At 36.2% G+C, this 19166-nt stretch overlaps 2 protein-coding genes across 2 annotated transcripts; both read left to right on the top strand.

Annotated features, from left to right (window-relative positions):
- Nucleotides 1-7517: 7517 nt before the first annotated feature.
- On the top strand, nt 7518-8468 carry LOC121475945 (olfactory receptor 52A1-like). Its single transcript, XM_041729623.1, has one exon. The coding sequence runs from the start codon at nt 7518-7520 to the stop codon at nt 8466-8468; it is 951 nt and encodes a 316-aa protein (XP_041585557.1).
- A 9253-nt stretch (nt 8469-17721) lies between these two features.
- LOC121475971 (olfactory receptor 52A1-like) lies at nt 17722-18669 on the top strand. Its single transcript, XM_041729671.1, has one exon. The coding sequence runs from the start codon at nt 17722-17724 to the stop codon at nt 18667-18669; it is 948 nt and encodes a 315-aa protein (XP_041585605.1).
- The last annotated feature ends 497 nt before the right edge of the window (nt 18670-19166 follow it).

Raw genomic sequence — 19166 nt, 5'->3', positions numbered from 1 at the left:
GGAAAAAAGAGAGGCAAATCAGGACACAAACTTTTAACTATAGAGAACAAATTGAGAGTTGCTAGAAGGGACTTGGGTGGGACTATAGGTAAATAGCTGATGGAGATTAAGGAGGGCTTGTGTGGTGATGTAAGTGTTGTATGTAAGTGACGAATCACTAAATTCCACACCTCAAACTATCACACGGTATGTTAACTAACTTGAATTTAAATAAAATCTTAAAAAAGAAAAAAGAAAACAATCTGAAGGTTGTAATAAATTAAAAAGAGAACTACCTTTTGATTCAGCAATCACACTCCTGGGTATATGTCCAAAGGAACCAAAAGTAGTATCTCAAAGAGTTATCTGTAGTTCTATGTCTATTGTAGCATTATTTACAATAGCCAAGATATGGAAACAATCTAAGTATTTGTCAATGAGTGATTGGATAAAGAATATGTGCAATGTAATATTATACAACCATAAAAAGAAATCCTGCCATTTGCAACAACATGAATGAATGAATTTGGAGGGCATTATGCTAAATGAAGCCAGACAGAGAAAGATAAATATTGCATGGTATCACTTATATTTAGAATCTTAAAAAAAAAAAAAAAAGTTCATGGAAACAAAGAATAGATGTCAGGCCTGGGGAAGGGGAAAATGGTAGATATATGTCAATGGGTATAAACTTTCAATTGTGAGATAAATAAACTCTGAGGATCTAATGGACAATGTGGTAGCTAGTTAATAACATGGTATTTATACTTGAAATTTGCTGAGTAGAAATTAAACAATTTTACTACATACACATTTAACTATCTGAAGTAATGAATATGTTAATTATCTTAATCTTGGTAATCATTCCACAATGATTATATGTATATCAAATCATCACATTGTGCACTTTAAATATATACAATTACATTTGCCAATTATCCTTCAATATAGTTAGGAAAAAATCAAATAAAGTATCATGCAATTAAAATATGATTATATTTGTTCTGTTAACAATCATTCAAAGGCTATCTCTTAAAAAAAAGGGCTATCTCTTCTATAAAGAATAAGATTAAAACTTGTCATTATATGTACACATACATATACATAATAATTGCACACTCTACCACCAATTTCTTTCTCTGAATGCATCTCCTACAAGATTCCACTCAATATTTGAACTGAAATAACATCGAAGCATGTATATATATCCCTTCTTGTTTCATGACTCCCTTCTTTTGCCAATTCTATTCCTCTGCTTAAATTCTTCATTACATTTTCTACTTAATTTGATCCAAATTATAATTTAAGATTCAATGTAAAAGAAATCTAAGAAAAAGTAAATCTTATCTTTGTCAATCTTATTCTAGATGATGGTTACACAACAGTATACACATACTGATGGTTCCCAGATATCATCAAATTGAATGCTCAGGATCCATTGTCCTTTTTATGGGCTATGTTAGATAATGGCCAGTATGCAAAAGCTGCTATAAAAATCATAATATAAATCTTCTTATGGACTTATGTATTTGTTTCTCTTGAGTGCATACCAAATAGTGGAACTGCCTGGCCCAAAAGCACATGTGTTTCTTTGCAGGTCAGGTTTCACTAGAGATAAAAAAGATGAACATGAATCCATATTAATGTGGTTTATAAAAAAGAATAAATGAATATAAACTATTATCTGACAAACTTAGTCATGAAATATAATGGGCAAAGTCTCTTGAATATTTTTGGGTAAAAGAGAAGATTATTATTTTTATAATAATTTAGTATTTGCATATGCATGTATGAGAAATGACAGGGGTTAAGTTGTTGTACAAGAAGCAATAGAGGACTGATGAGACATGATTCTGTGGAAACTGAGCTAGACTAACCAAAAAGATAAACAACACATAGACAGATTCCTGAGGAAAAAACTGAGAGGAAAAAAAGAAAAGATTGAAGATGACAACTGCTCTGTCTGCAAGTATTTTCTTCTCCAATTAAATAGATTTTTGCACAAATACCAAGGCTGGAAGAATGATTCTGAAGCTGGACAGTGGCTCTTGTCTTAAAAGCACTGAACATAAACCAACTAGTGATATTTTCACATGAAGCTGGAATATGTCAGGCAGTTGAGCCATATACAGAGGAAAAAATATCTACAGGAGAGTCATGCCCACATTCTGATCATTATGATCTAAAATTCTGTTATCTGGGAGTCTGCTAGAGGAAAGCAGTTTGCTAGCCTCACACTGCAATCAGGGAATTATTGGCTTTCTATGGCAAGGGAGTGAACTACTGAAACTCTGAAGTTAGAAGAATAGCCTACATTTAAAATATCCCCAGACTGCTGAAAGGGAAAACATATTATGGATAATATTCTATGCAACTTATTATCTGGGGATTTTGAATGGATCATGAATGCCATCAGATAAGCATTGTAATTGTCATTGCAATTGATCTCAACTGCTATGGAGACATAGAGGTGATACTGGTAAATTATCTAATATGTCAATTAACAGAGGGAAATTGGAAAATTTCCTGAAAAAAAATTCCTGAAAAAATTATTCAAATTTCATTCATATCTGAAAGCTACTATAAATTTTTGGGAAACAGAGTTGGCTGACATTCATTAAAGTAGTAATAGTAGTGGTGATGGTGGTGATGGTGGTGCCATAACTCTATTTGTAAGCACAATACAATTATATTATATAACCCCTCGTGGCAGGATTAACTTGCTCTAAATGTGATCCAAGACCAGATATTACCCAATTCTCATCCTGAGGAAGCTCCTTTTTCTAGAAAACATAGCACTTTCTGACATTGTTTTTTAGGTTTGATACCACCTGGCCTACTGGGATGGCCAACTGGGATGAGAAGAATAATCATACTCTGGGGGCATCAGAAGGATAGTGATGCTTTGCAATCAACCCAGGCACTTGGGAATATCAAGCCACTCTTCTATTAATATGTACTGGAAATTTTGATGAAAACAAATTGATGCAACCATCTCATTCATATGCCAGGCTAACTCTCAGCTCCTTCCAGGTAAGTTGTTGTCCCTACAAATTGGGAACTGGTAGCTGGATTTTGATGGCACCTTCTTTTAGTAAAAACGGATACAGTAGGGGTTTTAAATCTTGTTTTACTCAATAATTTCTCTTTCCATATTTTCTCTGTGATTAAATTTATTTTTAAAAGATGAGGGTCTACATTAACATAATTTAGAGTTGAAAGATTTTTGTAGGCAATTAAGTCATAGTTTGTATTTCTGAATCCCAAGCAATCAAAGGCATAAGCAACGGTTGTTCCCAAGATTTCTGGGTTCTGACTGACTAGCTCCTTGTTAATTCTAACGTTTCCTGGTTATTTGAAAACAAAAAATGATAATTTAGAAGTAAACTGCCATGTGGTAGGTATTTGAGGAATGTAGAAAGTAAAGGAAAGATAGGAGAATCATATGCTTTGAAAATATTTAGTATCTGATCCCAGCAGCTCAGTCTTCTTTGAGGCAAAGTAAAAAGGACACCACAATCTCCTTTTTACCCTCTTGCCTTTCGGAGATCACCAATTATTACCTTTTCTTCTTCTTCTTCCATTCAAAAAATAGGAAGAAGACAACTCCTTATGTGATGAGAGTTAGATTACTTTTTAATAGCTAAGGATAATCGAGCTCATGACTTGTTGTCTGTCATAGAAATTGGACTTAATGAAATCTAGATGCATTCATTTTTCCCACTTTTGTTCCATGTACTCAAATCCAGTGAAGAGGAAGTAATTATTACAAGTATTTTAAATACTTATAATACTTAAATACTTAAAATCATATGACTTTAATTGCATAAAAAGTCTGTAAACTAGATTATCATTTTATTATTTCAATTGTGTTATTTGATGACTACTTGAAGTAATGACCAATCTTAATATGAGATGATGGAAGAAAGCTCTTAGAGTCTAGAAATTTCCTTTTTTCATGGAGTTTTCATTTCTATTATGAGAAAATTTTCATATCTCTGTGTTTTGTTTAACTTCTCTTCTCTCTTCCACAGCCTGTTTCTGCCTTGACAAAAATACCAGACTTTTAATTAGCTATCATATTTCGAGCATTTGAATTATTCCTGATACAATATGAGCTCGTTTAACACTGAGCCAAATGAGGCTAGTGTCCTTAACTTATAAGTAAACTGTGAGTAATAAGTATGGCTCTTTAGCAAGAGTCCATAAATGGTAAAGGATCCAGAATAGGTAGACAGGTCATCTGACTTTCTGGTCCTTGATTTTAACTACTTGCTGAGTACTAGGTGAAAGGAAAGCATACACATTGTTTTTCTCTCTACAATCACACCAGCACTTCTCACACTAGATGTGCATGTATGCAGTGGCGGTGGTAGGGGATTCCTTATAAGTAATTCTCCAATTTTCTGCAGACACCATTTGGGTGTCCTATATATTCAATTCAATTCTGACACTACCTGGAATTAGCATCAGATTTCTCAGGTTAAGAGCTCAGTCCTGTAAGACTGCCTTCCATCTCAGAGACTAGCTTTAGATTACCTAAAATAGTGGACTCTTAGGCTACTGGGATACTGGGAACTTATGTCCAGTTTGGCTACAAAATCTGGGGTTCCCATAACCTCCTTCTCAAGTTTGATAATTTGTTAAAGTGGCTTACATAACTCAGGTAAATGGTATACTTAACAGCCAGATGGAAGATTTTGCATACTGCCAGCTATGGGAAGGAGTATGGAACTTACATAACCTCTCTGGGCATGTCACACTCTCATAAACTCTACATGTTCAGCAAACTGGAAGTTCCCAGACCTCATACCTTAGGGATTTTTATGGAAGCTTCAAACAGAAGCGTGGCTGATTAAATCATCAGTGATTAAGTCAGTCTCCAGCACCCCCTACTTCTGCAGAAGTTCAGGGAAGGACTGAAAGTTTCAACCACTAATCACAAGTTTCGTTATTATGGCAACCAGCCCCATCTTGTGGTTATCTAGTGGCTTTCCAAAAATCTCCTTATTAACACAAACTCAGGTGTGGTTAAAAGGTGCTTAATAGGAATAATAAAAGACACTCCTTTTACCTTTATTGCTCTGGGGCTATTTCAAGAACTGAGGACAAAAGATCAACTATTACAACAAAAGATGGTCCCATTGCTCTGCTCTTATCACTTAGAAAATGACAAGAGTTTTAGAAGCCCAGTGCCAGGAAAGGGGATGGAGACTAAATATATATTTTTTATTATAAGTCACAATATCACACAAGAAAAGTAATATGATAAAGGGGTTATCATCAAGTAAGTAAAGTATAACATTTATATTTGCTTTCTATCAATCACTGAATGTTTTTTAAAAGTTTTTATTTCAATTCCAGTTAGTTAACATACAGTGTAATGTTAGTTTCAGGTGTACAATATAGTGATTCAACACTTCTGTACAACCCCTGTTGCTCATCACAGCAAGCACTCTCCTTACTCCCCATCACCTACTTAACCCATCTCTTCCACCTACCTCCCCTCTGGTAACCATCAATTTGTTCTCTGTAGTTAAGAGAACTTGGTTTCTCTCACTCTTTTTTCCCCTATGATCATTGGTTTTGTTTCTTAAATTCCACATATGAGGGAAATCATATGGTATTTGTCTTTCTCTGACTTATCTCACTTAGCAAAATGCTCTGTAGCTTCATTCACATTGTTGCAAATGGCAAAATTTCATTCCTTGTAATGGCTGAGTAATATTTCATTATATACATATACCACATCTTCTTTGTCCATTCTGAATGATTTTTAAGGAAATGCTGATATTTCTAATTTATAAGATCTTTTTCCCTTTCAGCTTCTATTATTTCTGGCAACTTGTGCACATAAATATTAGCAATAATGTTCACATATTTCACTATTTTCACCATGACATACTCCTGGATACCACAGGGAGGTGTCAATGGAAATTATTTTTCACAACAATGTTTATTGCTTTCACAGTTATCTATTGTGACTGTAGTCCACTTATTAGTATTGTTGCAGCATCACTGGTAATGAGGTATGTCCTTCCATTATTTTTTTTTCTTTCATATAAGAATTATCTCACCAAAAACTCCTTTTTATACCCACATACATGTATTCTATGGGACCATGAAACAGCTACTTATCTGATATTTTTCAAGAAATTGGCATTGAGAGAAAAAAAGAAATAGAGATTTCTACTACTTCATAAAGGATTTCTTTTTTCCAGCACGTATGGAAGGTCAGATCTGAGGAAATCTCTGTGGGAGCAACTGGGATCAGTGTTGAGGCATGGACAGAATAAAGCAAAATGTGAAATGTTTAAAATATTAGGGAGCAATTAATGAAACTGAGGCCAAAGGGAGAAAAAAGAAAGGTTTTGTCAAATTGATTTGAATTCCCCTAAAAGGAAAATCACTCAAATCTGGAAAGACTGTAGGACTAGGGAGGTATTAAGAGCTGGGCATTGTACTAAAAGATGCTTCGGGATCCAAATCATAGCTAATCACTCATTGTATAGCATAAAAATATCAAAAAGCAAAAGTAAGGAGTCTACCATGCAAAATAGGATATGTAATCTTAACAAAAGCTCAAGGAGTTTAATGATCTGCTGATATTTAACCACTGGGAAGAAAATATAATTATGGTAACCTAGCTTCAGAACAGGTCTAAACTAACCAGATTCTGCTTTTTTTTTTTTTTTAATACACCATCCTATTTTAAACTGTACGTTCTTCTTGAATTTGGTACCTCTGCAATCTTCTCTTTTCTCCTATTTCATACTTCCTAATCCACAAATCTACCTAAATAAGTGGGCACTAATTATTTAAAGAATGAATTTCATCTGGCCTTATCTGTAAGACAAACACCCTCTTCAAATTTCCTCTAAGGTCCACTTTTTGTGCCCTGAAAATCAGTAGTTTGTTCAATATTTTGATAAATGAAAATAAATATTTGATAAAAAAAATATAAGGAAGACAAACTCTTCTAACAAACCTCTTTGAGAACCAATGCCAACAACTCTGAGATAAATAATACCCTCCCTTACACCAGGAGTAATGTAGTTAAAACTAAAGGCTCTCATAAGATTATAAACTAATGCACACACAGTGACATAAATAGGATTTCTTCTGGGCATCAGCACCAGAAGAATTTCCAACTGCAATGAATTTGAGTTTGCCTCTAGGTAAAGAAGGAACAGCTAATGATGGCTTTTCAGGCAAACTGGGCTAGAACTTAAGAAATATAAAATCAGTCTTCTCAGTTTCATGGTTTTCATTTCCAAAAGAGTTAAGGCAGGGATTCCAAAATTTTCCCATTTTTTAGCTCTGGTTATGGTCTACAGGATTGTTTGCTTCTGCCATTCAAACGTGTACTTTTGAACTTCATCATAACATTCTGGCCATCTGCCGTCCTAAGACTTGAACTTACCCGTCCAATGCTCAGTATAGTAGAATGATAGTAAAGGATGAAGCCTTTCCACTTCTCATTCAAATTTTCTTCTGAAGGTGTCAGAACCTGCAGCAAGAAGACAATACCAACCGCCATGGCATCTATCAATACATCATATTTGAACCCCGAAACAGTAATCTTGATTGGAATTCCTGGACTAGAACATGTGCAGTTTTGGATTGGGTTTCCTTTCCTTGCTGTGTGCCTAGTGGCTCTTTTGGGAAATATCATTTTACTAATCATCATTCCTACAGAACACAGCCTGCATCAGCCCATGTACATCTTCCTGGCAGTGCTAGCAGCCACTGACATAGGACTCTGTGCAGCCATTGCTCCCAAGATGTTGGCCATCTTCTGGTTCAGATCTTGCTCCATGGCCTTTGACACCTGCCTAGCCCAGTTGTTCTTCATTCATGCCTTGCAGTGCATGGAGTCTGGCATTCTGTTGGCCATGGCTTTTGACCGCTATGTTGCCATCTGTGATCCACTGAGACACACATCCATCCTCACATCTTCCATTCTGTGTCGCATGATAGTAATAGTGGCAATTCGAGCTACAGTGCTGGTTGGTCTGTTACCCATTCTAATCAAAAGATTGCATGTTTTTCATTCCATTGTGATTGCTCACTCTTACTGTGAGCACATGGCTGTAGTCAAGCTAGCTGCAGAAGATGCCCAAGTCAATAAAGCATGTGGTCTTTTTGTGGGTTTTACCATACTGGGATTTGACATGATTTTTATCCTCATTTCCTATATCCTTATTTTCCAGGCAGTTTTTCATCTACGCCAAAAGGAGGCAAGGCTCAAAGCATTTAACACATGTACAGCTCATATTTTTGTTTTTCTTGAGTTTTATATTCTTGCCTTCTTCTCCTTCTTCAGCCACCGTTTTGGACATGTTGCTCCCCCTACCCACATTCTTCTGTCTACTATCTACCTCCTTGTGCCACCTGCACTCAACCCTATTGTCTATGGTGTAAAAAACAAGGTAATTCGTAAGCGTGTGGCACAGATTTTTCTTCTGAGTCATATATCCTACCAGTGATCTATCAAATGTTTGTGGTCATGTAGACAATACTTTCCTTTCGTAGAGATGGAGTTTGGACTCTGTGTATTAATCATTGGGAATTCACATGCTCTATCTTAAAGGCTTTTTTTTTTTTCAAAACCACAGCTAGGTTGACATAAAAGTCATCCAAATTAACAGTGATGACACTTGTTCTTTAACTGTAATGTATTTGACTTTTAATCCAATCTTTATCATTTCCTTCCTTTACTTTCTTTGGTGTTTCATTTGCAGTTCTTTTTACTCCTTCATTAAGGAAGCTTTGATTATTGGTTTCAAGCTTTTCCTTTTGGAATATATGTATTTTCTAGTATGGATTTATTTTAACCATTGCTTTTTTTTTTGTATTCCATACATTTTGATATTCTGTGTTTTCATTTGTTCAATTAAGAATAAGACTAATATTCATTATGTTTTTATGTTACCCATCAAACACTGAGATAAAGTCATACATATATGGTCAATTGATTTATTAAGATGATATGTAAGCAATGCAATGGGAATTAGAAAGTCTTCCTGAAATGGAAAGCTGTAACAACTAAATAATTGTATGAGAAAATGAACTTTGATGACTACCCATATTCCAGAGCAAAATTAACTTAAGATGAATCATAGACCTAAGCATTACAGAAAAAAACTATAAAGCTCAGGTCTGCAAACCAGGCCTCATTAGAAAAGGAACAGCCTTGGATTACTGAAAGACAGGAAAGTGGCTGTGATACTGCTCCAGTGGAACTTGCCAGAAATCCACCTTCCAAGATGCCAGAAAAAGCTGTTCATGGGTTTCTGAAGGACCGCTAGCCACTGGATGCTGCTTGCTTCATTTACTACAACTTTGGGCCCTAGAAAATTTGCAAGAGTTGCAGAAGCCCACTGTAGACTAGAGATGGCATACAAAATGCACGGAGTCTATGGACTGACCAGCCACTAAGAACCGGAAGCAAAACCCTCTCCTCTTGCAGTGCCTTACCAGTGCCCTCCATTGACAAAGTTCAGCATTGCAACCAGCTCAGAGAGTAAAAGTACTCAGAGGGCCAAGGTATATTTTCACAGAGAAGGCAAAAAGTGAACTTGGAGCTGAGAGGTAATCATTCATTAACCAGCACAACTTGCATGGCAAATAATAAATAAAGTTGTTGGTACATGTACTGGGAACACAATATGCATATAGGACCAGTCGGCCATTCATCTTCAGTGTTAGTTCCCACAACAGTCCTCACCTATAGAGCTGACAATTATATATTCTCTTTGACATCTGCTAAAGAAGAAAACAATACCATAGGACAAGATGAGCAAACAGAAGTTCATCTTACTTTGATAGTGTTGACAGAAGTAGGGTAAGAAAGCACAGACCAGTATAAATACTAAGCTCTCCTAAAGTCAAACATGAAAGTATTTTTAAGAGCTGAGATGCCAAGGGCTATAGGCCAGCTATATTTCTAATTGGCTATCCACTATGAAAATTAAACTTGTGGGTTGATGTGAATGATACTCCTACCTTGCTAATTACTGGATATTTATTTATTTATTTATTTGGATATTTATTTTTTTTTAATGAAAGTTGTGTACAGAACTTTTAAACCTCTTTTTCTGCACATATTGATAGGAATTTTTGCTTCTGGTTAAATCTCTTAGTGTGTTAGGCTTTTATTAAAATATCCAGAGCAAGTTCTTCTTGTCACCTCATATACTACCTACTACAATCTATTCGTTTTCTCTGGACATTTGCAGTCACAATATAGAACGTTGTATTATCAGTTCCTAACGTTTACTAAACTTTCCAAATAATGTCATCCATATTTGTCCTCTCTCTGTGAGGACTATTGTGAGCATTATTATTCCATATTAATCACATCATGTGACTTTCTTTTGTCAAAGAGATGTAAATAGACTTGTCACTTGTGAACTAATGATTTAAAATTCATTATTTACTTTCATAGTGTCTTTTTCTCAGTGACAGAACAATAGCAGAGGTTCACAAAGGGGCTCCACTTTTAGCTGAAACGTCAGGTTAAAGTGGCAAAACTGACACATAAGCAAGAATATACTTTTGTTATTATGAGTTCCTGAGGTTTAGGGAATTTCTATTATTACATTATTTAGTCTGTGTTAATTGATACAGATTATACATTGTTCCCTGCCTCAACCATTTTCCATTTAGGCTAATTACCAAAGGAGTAGCCAAACATCTTACTTAAATACAGTTCAGAACATTAATACTCCTCTACTAGAAAACCAACCTAAATTTCTATCCCTCCCTCCTTCCCTCCGTCCCTCCATCCCTCCCTCTCTCTCGAACCTGAGTGTTACAATTGCTACAAGGGTATATATTCTCTGTACCACTATGATCTTTCAGAAATTATCTCTCAGGGACAGTTGGGTGGCTCAGTGGTTGAGCATTTACCTTTGACTCAGGTTGTGATCCAGGGGGCCTGGGATCAAGTCCTACATTAGGCTCCCTGCATGGAGCCTGCTTCTCTCTCTGCCTGTGTCTCTGCCTTTCTTTCTGTATCTCTCATGAGTAAATAAATAAAATCTAAAGAAAAAAAAAAAAGAAATTGTCTTTTATAAGCTTATTCTTGCTTACTCCTTTCCAGTTACCTACACTTAGTATGTTCAACTTCAGTGTCTTTGGATTTTCTTTTCCTTGACTGCAACACCATAGCCAATACCCATGAGGCCCTTACTTACCCTATACTGGAACACACTATTGCAACTTACATGTGCTCTAATCCCTGTGTATATTCTTATTTACACATGTGTGTACACCCACATATGATTCAAAAAGAGAGAGATTCTGAAGAGTTGTTCCTACAGTTTTAACCCTCAGCACTAGGAGAACCTAACATACATTTTGAAAATTAATCCACAAATGAAGGAATGGTGAGAGAATTAAAAAGTGAAGCATTTGACAATGTGGGCATAAAATAAACATAATAAATAATTTCAAATTTAGGTGTTATCCACGTAAAAAAAATATGAGCATGTTAACTTCTGTGGAGACAAGGAAGTACTTGCTCAGGTTGCTAATATAAACATGGATGTCGGGATCCCTGGGTGGCGCAGCGGTTTGGCGCTTGTCTTTGGCCCAGGGCGCGATCCTGGAGACCCGGGATCGAATCCCACATCAGGCTCCCGGTGCATGGAGCCTGCTTCTCCCTCTGCCTGTGTCTCTGCCTCTCTCTCTCTCTGTGACTATCATAAATAAATAAAAATTAAAAAAAAAAAATAAACATGGATGCCTTTAACAAAGTGAGGTAGAATATTTACTAGAAAGAAGACAATATAATGCTGTGATGAAAACAAGAGCAATTGGGAAATGAAAACTTTTATTCTCTGGAGACCTTTTAGTTTCCAAAGAGGTTATTTTCTTCTATAAGAGTTGGATAGACTTGCCTGTTTAAGGAAGGAACAAATAGAGAAGAATTACTTGAAGATACAGAAGAAGATGCAGTTGATGGGGAACTGACCATGAAGTAATTCATAAAGAGAAAATGAAAACTAAGGAAGAAGAAGATATCATGGGGACAAAATTAAGATGATAGTTGCAGAACAGAATTTAAAAGGTGAGTAAGAAGGAAAACAAATGCAATAAACTTAAAAGTCAAATTTGTGGAAAAACTGATTGACCACAGGTCTGGTAGGGGGAAAATAAGGACATAAAAGATATGGAAATATTTTACCCATCTATTTTACTTCTACTATATATTGAGTATATTTTTTTCTGAGATATACTGCCATAGATTACTTACACAATCCCAGAAGTCTGATCATATACCCAACAACTGAGACATCAACCTGGTGGTTATAGTTAGGGAGTTGGCTCATACCCAGTCGAACATCTTCTAGAACAATTTTCTTTTTTTACATTTTCCCAGATTGGTTGAGTTATAATTTGCAAATGAAATTGTAAGTACAATGTGATGTACAACATGATGATTTGATATATGTATATGTTGTGAAAGGATTTTGCCCATCAAATTAATACACATCTATCATCTCAGATATACACTTTCTTGTTGTTGTTGAAGACATTGAAATTCTACTCTCTTGGCAAATTTCATTTACACAATATAGTGTTACATGACCTTAGGTATAATAAACACCACATTATCAAACATGCAGGCTGCATGGAAGGAAGACAAATCTTAACAAGGGAGGATACTTCACATAGGAATTTTATTTCCCACTTTTAAGAGAAAGAAGGAAGATCTCTCCCTGACGTGGCAACAACACACTCCATTCTCAGCCAATGAGAGACCATCACAACCTCGAACTCTTGTTCTTCTCCAACAACTTTTGTTCAAAACAACCCTCCCCAATTTTCTCCTAAAAAATTAATAATAGCTAACCTTCCCTTTGTCTCTTCAAACTTGTCAATGATTTACCATAGTTTGCTTGTCCTGAATTAAAGGTCCTTTGCTATTCCTGAATAAATTTACTTTGCTAGTGAGATAACTGGCTATTTTATGTCTAAGGTTGACAGAGTAAAGAAGAGGAAACTAAGTTTTCAGCTGTAGTTACATTGTATTTATAAAGATAAACACCTTTTCTGTTCCCTTAAGCCACAAGTCTGGCCATAAGGCCAGAAAGTGAACTAAATTGCTGTCTCTGTCTTCAATTTACAAATTTTCCATTTCTTAGATTTTTTTTAAAAAAAGATTTTACTTATTTATTTGAGAGAATAGTAGGCGCTGAGAGGGAAGCAGACTGTCCACTGAGTGCAAAGCCCCACGTAGGGCTGGACCCCAGGACCCCAAGTTCAGGACCTCTGCCAAAGGCAATCAACTGAGCCACCCAAGTGCCTCCCATTTCTTAGATTTTTTTTTTTTTCCCTCACATTCCTGATCTCAGATTTACTATGATCTGAAAGTGACCTGTAATTTGAGATTTCCTGTTTTCATTCCTTGAAAATAACTTTGTGTGCAGCAACAGTGCTTTCTGCCTTTGTGCCTCAGGCAAGGGATACGTTTCTTCTCCAAAACAGAGCTGAGTTTCAGACATGTGATGAGCTCTCCAGGGCCAGGTCTGAAAATTGCCCTGGGATCCCTCAGATTCAAAGGCCGAGAAAAGCAACAGCTAAAGACATATGATAAAAGACACTTCGCTATTAGCACCACCGTTCCAAACCCAAAGTCTGGCAGGAAAAACAAAAAGTGTTCCATCCATTGATCTCACATTCTATCAGCTATCTGTTTCTCAGAGTGAGTTACTCCTCCATGAATTGGGACCTGGGTATGGCTCTGTGTTTCTAATTGAAACAAATTTTAAGACATAAGGAAAGGATAGTGAATTACATCTTGCATCTCTCAGTAACATGCTTTCCCTTTGGCATGTCACATTATTTTTTCTGACCCAAGTATATTTATCAATAATATGAGGGATGGACTAGATCGTCATTTAGAGGTGGAAGAGATGCAAGGATAATAGCATCTTTTTAATCACATGTGAGTGAAATTATGAACTGACATCCCAGTTAATTTGATGCAGGGCAAGAAAAATAAGGCTTTCAGGCTCCTACTCAAATGCTGTCTACAAAGTAGTCCTAACATTGCTTGGTTTGTCAAAAAGAAGACAGTTCTGTGTGTGTGTGTGTGTGTGTGTGTGTGTGTGTGTGTGTGTAAGTGCAGTTGGAGCCAGAGAACGTATAAGATGTGGGAGAGAAGATCAAAGATAGGATCATCCTATTTATTGCCTTTACTAGTTTTGCTATTTGGGCTTGTTGCCCCTGTAATTACAGCTCATATCCCATTCCCGGAAATATAGTTTTCTCTTTATTTGGGGCATCAAAATCTTATAGTTTTGTCTCTTCTCTCTTATACTTTACCCTGCCTCCATATAAGGTATCTTTCCTTTGTCACTCCTATTTTACTCAGTGACCAGGAATGAACATTTTCTGATCTGATTATTATAGAAAAACATACGCATATGCATATCTTGCATAAGATATACGTCTCTGGTCTTAGAAGCTATTAGAGACTGGCTTTCCTACTCATGTGTTTTTCAATGACCTAATAAGACTTTAAAGCAGGCTGTGATTATTTCTCAGGTGAAGTGGGCAAATCAATTTAAATCAGTGAGATGTATGGCTCCACCAAAGTCTGCACGTGATTGCAAAGTTATTTTTCTTTTGTAACAGTGGTCATCTCATCTGCTTCCATAAATGTCCAGTCTTGTGGATCCAACTGGGGAAGGTCATTCCACTCCAGAAAATTCAACATCTCATGAATTTTTAATCAATTCTTTCTTCAGGAAATTTTCTCATTTCTCTATTTTTGTTTTACATTTTGTTTTGTCTTTTTCAAGAAGACAGTGATGTGTCTGACTTTAAAGAAGTTCTCTACAGGTTCTGAAAGGCACTAACTACCAAACACTGAGTGACTACTTTCTTCCATACTTGGTGTTGAGTTTTTCACATATAAAGTAACACAGTCCTCCCAATAATTCAATGAGTTAACTGCTATTATTACTCCCATTTATAGTCGAGTAAACTTAAGGAACTGGGGTGAGATTCCATGTAAGGTTAGTCCTTGAGCCAGCAATAGATGATATGTCAGATTTCTAAATTCCTATCCAATGATTTTACATAGTTTTTCAAAAAATCTTTTTGTGAGATTATCAGTCTGAAGCAGTGACACAAAGAAGCAGAGGAGAGCTAAGAAAACAGAGGTAATCATATCAATAGGTCCTACAGACAGGAGACACAGATACCTTACATGGCCACACAGAAAATCACCAGGGTGATCAGGAGGCAGAGGAGAGCAGAAGGTGGGGAGGGTGGGGCAGGGCCTTTAGGTGCTTACGCTGTGGCCTTTATTGGGATTTCCATAGGAAAGGAAGTCAGGGAGGTATGAACAGTTTAGAATTGGCTACTTTGAAAAATTCTGGTGGATCTTCAGGTAGAAGTATAGGTCTAGTTTCCTGGTATTCGGCCCCATGATGAATAAGGCATAGGAATGTTGCTTTCAGGTATAAAAGGGCCAGAGAAAAGAGGTGAGGACTGGTTAGTTTGTCTCTCAGAGGCACGCTCTTGACTGGGCCCTTTGTTATCTTTCAGAATTAACTGGCCCACCCTGAGAGGGGTGGGTATCCCCTGGCTAGAAGGGTTTTATAAAATGCCAAAGCATCATTATACACAAAAATTTACCTATATATAGTAATATATATAAAGCACTATATATAATATATATTGTACTATATAAATTTTACTTTATTTATTAAAGATTTTATTTATTTATTCATGAGACACACAGAGAGAGAGGCAGAGACATAGGCAGAGGGAGAAGCAGGATCCCTGCGGGGAGCCTGAGGTGGGATTCCATCCCAGGACGCTGAGATCATGACCTGAACCAAAGGCAGACACTCAACCACTGAGCCACCCATATGCCTCAAATTTTATTTTTACTATATATATATTATATATTTGGACATCATATATTTATATAAAATATATATGATATACAAATGCATATATACATTTATCCTTACATTGTCAGACACTTATAAATATATCTAGGATATATTATCTTTTACAGTTCCTTTAGAGTCTGCCTTTATCTTCCCATGCCACCTTAATAAGATATATTCATGTTTATCAGCAATCATTTCTAGGATTCCACTTGCTCACCTAATCTTATTTATTTAGGCATTATAGGGAATTTCTTTTCATAAAATTTCTAATTATTTTAATATATAGCTCTTTATTCCCTTGGTCATAGTCCATTAATATATGTAGCTACAGATCATATAACTATCTCCTACTCTCAATCAACTAGTATTCTAGATTTTACTGCATTAGGGACTTCCTACTTATATCCATATACATATTCCTACTGACTATGAACCAGCCTATTTTTTTCTATAATTTTACAGCAGTAATCCTTCAAGCTTCCCTTCAAAGAAAAATACATAAAATCCTAGTCAGAGTGATATTCCCTATTTGACAATTTGGCTATAACAAAATCATAAGGAAAACAAAATGAAACTTTGTGATGACTTTCAACTCGAATGGTTAATAAAAATGTAAAAAAAAAAAGGTATGTAAAGTTATCTCAGAGTTTACTGAATAAATTTATAAAGAGAGAGAGCAGGTAAATTATAAAATTTCAGAAGTTTGGGGTGAGAGTGAGGTGGGATACTATAATCAAAAGTAGAAAATTATTTTATTGGTCAACTGACACCAGTATAATGAATGAAAGCACCTAGGTTTAGGTCAAGCTCCATTATGGACAGTATAGTGGCTCATTGACTTTTTGCATCTGAAACACATTAATGTCATCAAAACATTTAAAACATTAAAACATCGAAACATTTAAGCTATACTGGTTTTCCAATACATCTGTATTTGTATGTTACCATCCTATTCTAATTTATGGTACTTCTTTATTCAATTGACTTCCTTTCAGTCTTCTCAACTTTCTGTCTCCTCTAAGATCTGTGAGTACTTACATCACCATCTATCTCATCCTGCTTACATATCTACTTTGAAAGCTAACTATCCAGAATTATCCCAGGAAGTCAAATATGCTCTGCCTCTACTGATATATATATATATATATGTGCTGCCAAAGCGAGCACGCTGCCTCTACTGATAAAAGAACAGCTCCTCCACTTCAGTTCCAAGAACTGGATAATTGGTCTGTACATAATCAACTCAATCAACATTTGCTGAGAGAACAAATCCCTTCACTCCCCCATCTGAGAATAACTTTCTAAGATTTGTAGGGAGGTGTTTTACTCCCTAAACCAGAGAAAATGAGAAGACTGGAAGGGCTGCCACTTTCTGGAGATTCTGAGCTTTAACAAAATGGACAGGGCTACAGGATTGAGAATGGATTATATGACTTCGAGTGCCCCAAAGGATTTCACCTAATCTGAAATGTTCCTGGAATTTGGAGATGGATATAGACAAAAACGTTGATGCTGTCATCTGTAGCACCATCTGAGGACACTTCAGAATGTAGCAAGATCAATGCTTTTAGAATCATAAATTCCATTTCTACAATTTTCTCATGCACACTTACTCACATTGGCTCTGGGAAAAGATATTCAAGAATCCTATTTAATACTGACTTAAGTTGATTACCAAAGATTCAAAGTCATGTGGCCACATTTTCATCCATGTTTTTCATGTTATAGAAGAAGTGATGAAAATTTCCTTGTTCCCTTTCATCTATAATTTTTCTCTGAATTGGTATCAGAATCAGTGGTGAGGAAAGGATTTATTGACCTGATGGGATCTATAAACATGTCATATTTGAACCCAAAGACAGTGACCCTGATTGGGATCCCTGGACTAGAGCATGTGCAGTTTTGGATTGGATTTCCTTTCCTTGGAGTGTGCCTGGTGGCTCTGCTGGGGAACATCTTCTTGTTAATCATCATCCCTACAGAACGTCGTCTTCACCAACCCATGTACATCTTCCTGGCAGTTTTGGCAGCCACTGACCTAGGCCTCTGTGTAGCCATTGCTCCCAAGATGTTGGCCATCTTCTGGTTTGGCTCTTACTCCATGGCTTTTGATGCTTGCCTCACCCAGCTATTCTTCATCCATGCCTTGCAGGGCATGGAATCTGGTATCTTGTTGGCCATGGCCTTTGACCGCTATGTTGCCATCTGTGATCCCTTGAGACACACATCCATTCTTACACCTCTCTTTCTAGTTCAAATGATATTGATGGTGGCCATCCGGGCAACGGTGCTAGTTGGAATTTTACCCATTCTACTTAAACGCTTGCAACTTTTCCATTCTGTGGTTATTGTTCATTCCTACTGTGAACACATGGCTGTGGTCAAGCTGGCTGCAGAAGATGTCCATATTAACAAATCATATGGGCTCTTTGTAGCCTTTGCAATTCTAGGTTTTGATATGATCTTTGTCTTCATCTCCTACATTTTGATTTTTCAGGCTGTTTTTCGTCTTCCCCAGAAAGAGGCAAGACTCAAAGCATTCAATACTTGTACTGCCCATATTGCTGTCTTCCTGGAGTTTTATATCCTTGCCTTTTTTTCCTTCTTCAGCCACCGTTTTGGACATGTATCACCCTATGTTCATATTCTCTTGTCTACCATCTATCTGCTTGTGCCACCTGCCCTTAATCCCATTATCTATGGTGTGAAGACCAAGGAGATCCGCAGGCGGGTTGCTCAGATGTGTATTCTGAGGTCTGACATCGAGTAGTGATCCAAAAGTTCTATGACACAGGAAAAATGTGTATTTACCCATTTAAGATGCAAACTCCTTGTACTATGTCTATGCTGGTGAAACTTTTACCTAATAAGGATCTCTTCTAAAGAATTTATATTCTCCAAAGAACTCAAAATGTGAGAAAAACTTGAATGAAAAGTATAAACATATCTCATAAATTCCTATCATCTCTCCCATTTCTCTCTTTTATATTTTCTTATTGTCTTACTTCCTTTCATCATTCTTTCTTGTTTTTTTTTATCCTTCCTTGTTGTTTACAGATCTCTTATATCTTTCTGTAATACAAAGAGGTAGTTTATCCTTTGATGTGTAACAGTGACAAAGACATATTCCATGATGTCAAGAAGCTCACAAAAAAAAGCTCACAATATAGTGATGATATAAAAATACTGAGTAAATATAATTTAATGTTATTTAAGCCACGGTAAGAAAATAGAAAAAGATTTATTTTCACATGTGAAAAGCAACTA

The sequence above is a fragment of the Vulpes lagopus genome, chromosome 15 (assembly GCF_018345385.1).
Source record: "Vulpes lagopus strain Blue_001 chromosome 15, ASM1834538v1, whole genome shotgun sequence".
Classification (NCBI taxonomy): Eukaryota; Metazoa; Chordata; class Mammalia; order Carnivora; family Canidae; genus Vulpes; species Vulpes lagopus.
Note: the sequence above shows the minus strand (reverse complement) of the source record. Positions and strands in the feature narration are given on the sequence as shown.